Source organism: Phacochoerus africanus, chromosome X, assembly GCF_016906955.1.
Source record: "Phacochoerus africanus isolate WHEZ1 chromosome X, ROS_Pafr_v1, whole genome shotgun sequence".
Taxonomy (NCBI): domain Eukaryota; kingdom Metazoa; phylum Chordata; class Mammalia; order Artiodactyla; family Suidae; genus Phacochoerus; species Phacochoerus africanus.
Window position 1 is genome coordinate 46,862,540 of NC_062560.1, and position 8,898 is coordinate 46,871,437.

The following is an 8,898-nucleotide window of genomic DNA, read 5'->3' on the forward strand; positions in this document are numbered from 1 at the left end:
CTTCAAGCTACAGCAGCCACACTCACAGAGAGGTTCCCACTTGTTAGTATCCATAGGAACTGCTTGGAGGATTTCTTAAGATTCTGATTTCTGGAGCCCACCATCAGAGAATCCATGATTTGGTCTGGACCCAGGAGCCTGCATTCTTAACATCACCTCAGATAGTTTCACTGCAAGTCCTTAGCAAGTCACATTTTAGGGAAACGCTGCATTGGGAAAAGTGCTGCATGGAGGTGGGATGGGATCAGGAGGCCTCTGGCCCCTTAAGGGCTGATTAAGAGACCACCTTTAAAGCTGTGGAGCAGAGCAGGCTAGGGCTGCTTCTTTACATCCTAGTGGATAAGGTAAGGGAGTAGGTCTTGGAATGGACCTCTCCTCTCCAGTTACCTCAGCCTCCAAATAAATACTATCTTTTTCCCAGCCCTGGAGAACAGGAGGGCTATGCTGCCTTGTCCTACCTGCTGTTTCTGTTGGTTTTGATGCCAAGAGGACAATTTAGAAGACCTCCTTTGGATCCCGGAGATCCTCCCAGAGGAAGCAACATAGGACCTGCCTGCCTGCCTTTCACTGTTTCCTGGCCCCAGCCTTTGTGGTAGTGGAGCCTGGGTGGTGTTACCGGTGTGAAAGGAAGGCGTCAGAGTGGCATCATTTTGGCTTGTGCTGGAACATGTTGCTGAACAAGTCTTTCAAGATGGTCCTCCTCAGCATCATTAGAACCCTTCTTCTTTGGGGACTGGTGCTTTTTACGGAACACAGGGTCCAAATGACCCAGGTAGGGCAACCCTCTGTGGCCCTCCTGCCTGAGGCCCGTACCTTGCCCCTGATTAGGGAGCTGCTAGAGGAAGCCCCTGGCAAACAGCAGAGGAAGCCACAGGTCCTGGGGCATCCCTTGCGATATATGCTGGAGTTGTACCAGCGTTCAGCCGACGCACGTGGGCACCCTAGGGAGAACCGCACCATTGGGGCCACCATGGTGAGGCTGGTGAGGCCATTGGTTAATGGAGCAAGGCCTCTCAGAGGTGAGTTATCATACGATATGGTGCTGGAGGGGAGAGAAATGAGAAAGCAGAGTGTAGAGAAAAGGGGATCTGTGAGCTGACCGTCTAATTGCTTTGCCTAGGGAGTGGGCGGTTTCCTCGGGCTTGGTTTTTGAAGGATGGCCAACTTGGGAGAAGCTGGCTCCAAGCCTGCTTCCCTTTAGGGCCCTGATTTAACAAGAGATTGCCTTGGGGCCTACCTGAGGAATCTCTCCCAGGCCCCGGGGCAACTGAGTGATGTGTTAGCTCCTATCTTTCATAGAAAGTCTTAATGCCTGTTACATCACCGAAAACTACAATTGAGAAATACCCATGTACATTCCTGTGGAGAGCGGTTTGTGTTGTTTTATTCTTAGAAGGCAAGGGGTACAGGAGGGCTGAGTTGGGGAAATTTATGTGGCCTCAGAAAGGACAGAAACGGGCTAACATCTGAGAGAGTCTGTTTGCCTGGCTCCGTGAGGATCTGCTATTGTATTTAATCCTTAATGACAGCTACTCTCGTTAGCGTTCATGGAACACTTAGCCTGATTTTTAAAAATAAGAAAACTAGAGCCCAGAGACATTAAATAACTTGCAGAAGTCGCAGGGACCGACTGGGTGGCAGAGATAGGATTTGAGCTCCAGTCTGTCTGATTCTAAAGTCTGTCCATAAGTACTTAAGTGTTTAAATGTGGTACCTCGATATATGTATATACCAAGTGATTTTTCTATGTGGACTGTGTTACTACTTTGGGGTTTGGGGGACCAAATGTATTTTGGAATTGTCTTTGTTCCCATGATAGTTGCTTGGGCTTTAAATAGCAGCCTTAGACACTGTTCCAGAGCAGTAGCGGATTCCTGAAATGCAGGGCTCTCTAGGGAGATGCAGGCAGCCATCGACTTCAAGGAAAATCTTGGGAACCTGTTGATACAATCTTAAGCCTTTGCTAGTCTTAGATGACAACAGATAGGATTTACCCTCCCTCCTCCAAGTAAAACCACCACCATTCCCCTCAGCTAACATTTACTGTGAGCTTACCACATGCTAGGCATTGGGCAAAGTACTTTACAAACCTCCTTAATCCTCCCCCACTATGAGGTAGGTATTACAAACATACCCATTTTATAGGTGAAGAAACTGAGGCTCAAGGTAACACAGCTAGTAATTGATAGATCTGGGTTTCTAACCCAGGCTTTCAGGCTTCTATGCTTTTAATTAACCTACTGTGTTGACTGGCTTAACAGATTTTAATTGAGCAGAAAGCACTGTGTTTGGGTTGGGTATAAAGAGGCAAATAACTGCTACCCTGACCTCTAGGCACTCCCACTGTAGTCGAATGGATAGAGAAGTAATTGCATGGTGGTGTTATAGTGTGGCAAATGCTTTGAAAAGGATAAGCAATAGGGGTGTCAGGACTCCAAAGAAGAAATGTGTTCCTGTGCAGGGAGACCTTTGGAAGGTCCCCTCAAGGATGTGGCATTTGAGCTGGACTTTGTGGAAAGAGTAAAGAGACTATGCATATGGGCGGCGCATTCTGATTAAGGAAAAAGAAAATAACTTGGTGTGGGTGGAGATTCGCTCAACAAATATTTATTTGGCAACTTCTAAGTGCTAGACATTGTTCTAGGTGGCAGTATTGGGATGTGATCCAGATGGGCATGGTTTTCATGGGTAAGACAAATATGCACTGACCAGATTGTGGTCAGTGCTATCAAAGAATGACATAAATTATTTTGATAGAGGACACCAAAGAAAGCCTCCCTTGGTGTGGGATTGCCGGGGAGGGTCACTTTGAAGAGGTAACATTTGAGCTAAGTTCTGTAAACTAAGGAGAGGGAAGTCTGACTGAGGCAGAGGGAACAAGTGTGTAAAGGCCTAAAGGGTGAAAACTGAGCTTGTCTGACTTGAAGAACAGAAGGAAGATCAGGATGGTTGGAGCCTCATGAGGTTGTGGACAGTGGCGGAGTATGAGGCTGATGAGACTCAAGGCCTTGTAGGTTGTTACCGGGGATCTGGGTTAAGCTGCACAAGTCGATTCCACATAGATGATATGAGGCTAGAAAGGAGGCTGCCTAGAATTGGGCCACTATCCTGATCTGACTGCAGGGCATAACTGGCATCTAAAGACTCTGGAAAGGATCCAGAAATGGATCCAGAAATGGGTGACAAGAGACCCAGGCCTGATCCTTTTTCATCGGGAGATGACCCAGCTGAATCAAGCTGGCTTGGAGAGCTATCCCAAGTTCAATCACACAGGATATATGAGTCAGCCATTTCCCTGAAAAGTTCCGAGCAGACCCTTCCTGGCTCTGATCCTTAGCAACCCCACCCTGGTGCAGGAAATATGTGATGTCAGGGTCTGAAAGGAAAGGGCAATTCCTCACCAGACAGCCTGCTAGAGAATAGGATTCCTTTTTAGTCAGTGTGAGACAGATGTATGGGTGGGCCCCTTGGAAAGATTATTTTGAGAAAGTAAATACAAGCCTGGCTTGGGCCTTGTCTGAATGATCCCCAAGTGCCTCCAAACTTAAAAGGTGTATTAAGTAAGCAGGAGCTGGGATACGAACTTTAAAAAAAAATTCTGATGTATGATTTCATTTATATGCAGAATATTAAAAAATGACCAAAACCCAAATAAAAACGAACTCAGATACAGAGATCAGATTATTGGTTACGAGCAAGGAAGGGGGTTGGGGGTGGGCAAAGTAGATGAAGGGAGTCAACTCTGGCAGAGAGATGATGATAACGAGGCTTGTAGTGGCAATCACTTCGTAGTATATACAGATGTTGATGCTATACACCTGAAACTTAGGAGAAACTTAGAGACATAATATAAAAAGTATCCTGATGAGAGTTCCCGCTCTGGCACAACGGGATGGGCAGCATCTTTGCAGCGCCAGGACACAGGTTCGATCCCTGGCCCGGCACAGTGGGTTAAAGCATCTGGCGTTTGATGCCAGCTGAGGCTTGGATCTGATCCCTGGCTTGGGAACTACATATGTCGCGGGGTGGCCAAAAAAAGAAAAAAAAATCTTGATGTGTCAAAACATTAAAAGGCTTCTAAGTTGACCATCTCGGGCCTGCTGAAGAATTTCCGACCCAGGGATTTAGTGGAAAAAAAAAAAAGGTTAAGTAAATAATATGTAACAAAGACAAAATGTGAACATGCAATTGTCTGCAGCTGAGTGGAAGGTAAGGTAGTAGTTTCATAATGAACCAGGATGGTATATACCAATTGTCATTGGCATCAGTCATGAGTCCCTTTTGTTTCTATGAAAGCAGTAGTGTTGCATCACTACATATTAAGTAATTACAACTTGCTCTATTTTGGGATTAAAACAAAATTGTCATTTCTCCTTTGATGGTACTTTCTTTGAATTATAGTTTCAAAATCCATTAGCCTATGATGACTTGATTTGGTCATAAATAAGAAACCAATTGATAGAAGAAAACTGATTGTATTTCACTGAAATGTTAACGAAATATCACCCAAATTGGAACCATTTGGTATAAGAGAAAATCAAAATATTAAAATTTTCTAATTTTAATTTTTTACAAACTCTTCTCATCAGTCTTTACTCATTTTTGTTATAAGTACTTATTTAATCTAGTTATTAAACATTATTAAACATTAAAAATAAGTTTAAAATAATATGGAAATTAACACGGGCATGTTTAGTGATATTTGAAGATGACAGAAGGCTTTTCCTTGCTATCTGTAGTTTCTTGTAATTGTTTCTCTTGACCTTTGCCAGGAGAGGGCGCAGAAGGTCAGAGCACCACAGGCCCAGCATTCCAACCCTTTGGCCACTGGGTGTCAGCATCACAGTTTAGATTAAAATGCTTAATCATTGAGAGGCAAGCAGCTCTGAGTCACCTTCTTGGCAAACAAAATATTTATATGACTAGGGCCTGTTTGAGAATGGTATTTAAGGAAATGGCAGTAGAAGGAATGGGCTAAATGAAGAATCATTTCCAGTAAGGAATGGAAAGAAAAGGGAGAGACTGAAGGTTAAGGGAGAAACAGCCTAAGAGGGCAATAGCTGCTCAAGAAGAAATTCAAATAGAGGGCAAAAATGGCAAAATGCCTGCCCCCACTAGGGGCAGATATACAAAATTATTTTGTGGCATCTCGGCCCTGGATTTGAAGTGATGGCAGGCCATAACCTCTAATGGTTGAACTGTCCCCTCTAAAGCTATATCTATATAGTGATGCAGGATTTGTTGTTAACTCATGTATCGCTCAATGACTTTCTTCATTGGTCACCTTTAATAATACAGACAATATAATGATACAGACAATATATATACATACAATTTGGTATTTGAGGTGTTTTTCTTGGCCTAGTGCTGTAAGTGATTTAAAAAATGAGACGCAATTCTCTTCTTAAGCGAAAAGACTTTGGCTCAAATCTTAATTCGAACACACACTGGCTGTGTGTCCTCTGGTGTAGCCTCTCCGAGCTTCAATTTCCTTGTCTTCAAAATGGGAATAATAACTATCACATAAGGCTATTGTGGATTAAAGAGCTAATGCATGGAAAACATCTGATATATCTGATATATAAGTGTGCCATATATGGGAGCTCTTATTATGACGTTGAATTAATCTGAGGGCTGCTTCTAGCTGTCAGTCAGTTTGTACCGAGTGGGTTTGGTGGGGGTGGGGAGGAGAGTCAGGCTAGGAGGTAAGAAATTAATGCTCTGTTCTTTTTTTTTTTTTTTTGGTCTTTTTGCCATTTTCTTGGGCCGCTTCCGCGGTATATGGAGGTTCCCACGCTAGGGGGTCGAATTGGAGCTGTAGCTGCCAGCCTACACCGGAGCCACAGCAACGCAGGATCCGAGCAGCGTCTGCCACCTACATCACAGCTCACGGCAACGCCGGATCCTCAACCCACCGAGCAAGGCCAGGGATCGAACCTACAACCTCATGGTTCCTAGTCGGATTCACTAGCCACTGAGCCACGATGGGAACTCCAATGCTCTGTTCTTGTTCCCTCTTATTCATGCAGGGCCCTGGCATATACAGACCCTGGACTTTCCTCTGAGACCAAACCGGGTAGCCTACCAACTAGTCAGAGCCACTGTGGTTTATCGCCATCAACTTCACCTAGCTCCCTTCTACCTCTCCTGCCATGTGGAGCCCTGGATCCAGAAAAGCACAACCAGTCACTTTCCTTCCTCAGGAAGAGGCTCCTCAAAGCCTTCCCTGCTTCTCCAAGCTTGGACGGAGATGGATGTCACGCAACATGTTGGACAAAAGCTCTGGAATCACAAGGGGCGCAGGGTTCTACGACTCCGCTTCATGTGTCAGCAGCAAAATGGTAGTGAGATTCTTGAGTTCCGGGGGCATGGCATTTCATCCCTGGACACTGCCTTCTTGTTACTCTATTTCAATGACACTCGGAGTGTTCAGAAGGCCAAACTTCTCCCCAGAGGCCTGGAAGAGTTTATGGCAAGAGACCCTTCTCTTCTTTTGCGGAAGGCCCGGCAAGCAGGCAGCATCGCATCTGAGGTTCTTGGCCCCTCCAGGGAGCACGATGGGCCTGAAAGTAACCAATGTTCCCTCCATCCTTTCCAAGTCAGCTTCCACCAACTGGGTTGGGATCATTGGATCATTGCTCCCCATCTCTATACCCCAAACTACTGTAAGGGGGTCTGCCCTCGGGTACTACACTATGGTCTCAATTCCCCCAATCATGCCATCATCCAGAACCTTGTCAATGAGCTGGTGGACCAGAGTGTCCCTCAGCCCTCCTGTGTCCCTTATAAGTATGTGCCTATTAGCATCCTCCTGATTGAGGCAAATGGGAGTATCTTGTACAAGGAGTATGAGGATATGATTGCCCAGTCCTGTACGTGCAGGTGACAGCAAAGGTATGGCTGGATCAGGTTTCCCTGAGAAATTGGTGAAGGATTTAATGTAAACAAATCTTAATGTCAAAGCTACAATGATCCTCTGCCCAATCTATGGGTTCTAGTTCTTGCCTTCAGTGTTGTTAAGTCTGTCCCCCCACTTATGAGCCCCTCACTTTACAAAAACAGTTCTGCTACCAAACATCAGTACATTTTGACTGCTAGTCAGAGCCCTTAATGCTTAAGATCTTCCTTTGGAGAAGCCCTCTCTATTTTCTTGTCTTTTTTATTGTGACTTTTGTCAAAAGTCACCAGTCCATGATGGTAGAACTGTAGGAATTATGCCACAAAGGCCTGGGAAAGGGGGAATCATCCTAGAGTCCATCTTCTGAGGGTCTAGAAGATTTGGAGTGAAGAAAGCAACCTGAGATTTTTATTCTTCTCTCCCTTGTTTCCTGAATCCTAGATACTAGCACCTAATGGGAAAGACTGCCTGCTCCTGTGTTTGGATTTCCCTCTAAATCTAAAAGTAATGTTTCTCAGATGGACCAGAAAACTTTTAAGCAATAATCTCCATGAAAATCTTTTGAGGGGAACAGAAGGAAGTGAATATTTTTTCTAAGCTATCAGGGCTTTTCCTCTCAGGCTCTGAACCTGGGGGAAATGCCTAGGATTCCTTTTTTTCCCTAGGGTGAGGAGAGGAGCCTTTAATCATTCCTGCAGGGCAATGTGTCTGGAGCCAAGATGACAATCCCTTCAAAGCCACCTGTATCTATAGTAAAGAGATGAAGAGCTGTCATTGCTGATTAGGATTATCTTTGGGGGAGTTGTTTTAAACTTTCTATGGAACAGTAGATTTCACAGGGTATTTTTCTCCTTTTAGGTAACCCTTAAACCACTGTTCATGATGCTAAGAAGCTCCCCAGTAGCTCAGAGCCTGGGAGTTGACCTGGTTGGGAGTGGAGGGGGTAGAGGCTTCAGTTAGGAAGTTTGAAGGGCTGTGGGGGAAGGGTGAAACATGCAGAGGCTACTTTCATTCTGGGCTTGCCTGTTTGTTTGTTCACTTGGACTCTGGGCATGGGTCTCTGAGGGAGATAGAGTTGCTGTATTTGGAGGCATGGAGCTCTGCCTTGGACTAAATGATGCTTTTGCACTGTTACTCTTTCCTACTCCTATGCTGTATTGAAGTGATGGGGACTGGGCTGTGTTGCAAATAAATCATTTTTTTTGTGTTAAAGAAAATTGTGAATGTTTTGGGGATTGGGAGAGAGTGGGTGGAAGGAATTTATTTCCTTTGTTCCCTTTAGCCACGGACAGGACCTCAACCCTAATCCCCAAAGGTGGGGCTAGAGGTTCTTTTGAAGTTCTCTCTTAAGGCAATACTGCTAAAAATCAGCCTTCGACAAAGAGTCCCTTTGAGAAAGCCTAATAAGGCATTTTCCCTGCCCAGCTCTTCCTTGATTAGTTTTATGGTCACTCACAATGAAATGAGACTGATTTAGGGTGGTCGCATATATTTGCCAAATGGAAATCCCTGTCTCTCTTACCTAGCCACTGTAGATTAATTCATTTTTACCACTCCCTTCTCAAAACTTGTTCCAGCTAAACTAAAAATCTTGCATGTCTAGAAATACACAAATTTTATTCTTCTGCCTGAGCTATTTCTTCACATCTTTTTGTCCATCTACCTTCTTTCCTATATCTCTAGAAATCAACTTTGGGCGTTTATCTTGATCTTCTCAATGCCACCATGATACTTTAGACTCAGGATCTCCCCCTCTATGCATTATTTGCTTTCCTTTAACATACTCTAGCATAACTGTCTCTGTTAGCAAAAGATGAAACTCCTTTTAAGAGTTTCAGCTGTGTTTTACTCATTTCCATATTATTGGAACCTGGCACATAGTAGGTCCTTGATGGATATGAATGTAGGACAGTCAGACTTTCTTTTTTGTGAGGGAGGTAGCCTTCCTAACATGGAATATTTCAATGTTCACATGTCTCATTTCCCATCAGAATAAATGC

The 8,898-nt window shown here is 44.4% G+C and overlaps 1 protein-coding gene across 1 annotated transcript; it reads left to right on the forward strand.

The window, feature by feature from the left end:
* Positions 1-259: 259 nt before the first annotated feature.
* Positions 260-8,110, forward strand: BMP15 (bone morphogenetic protein 15). The gene is made up of 2 exons (XM_047764875.1): positions 260-1,019; positions 6,030-8,110. The coding sequence occupies exons 1-2, from the start codon at positions 668-670 to the stop codon at positions 6,884-6,886; spliced, it is 1,209 nt and encodes a 402-aa protein (XP_047620831.1). The 5' UTR covers positions 260-667; the 3' UTR covers positions 6,887-8,110.
* Positions 8,111-8,898: the final 788 nt, after the last annotated feature.

What these genes read in the sequence shown, in the direction of transcription:
- BMP15 (XM_047764875.1), top strand. Translation starts at nt 668, where the DNA reads ATGTTGCTGAACAAGTCTTTCAAGATGGTCCTCCTCAGCATCATTAGA. An exon ending in TGGAGCAAGGCCTCTCAGAG is followed by an intron (nt 1,020 to 6,029) that starts GTGAGTTATCAT and finishes TTATTCATGCAG; the next exon opens with GGCCCTGGCATATACAGACC.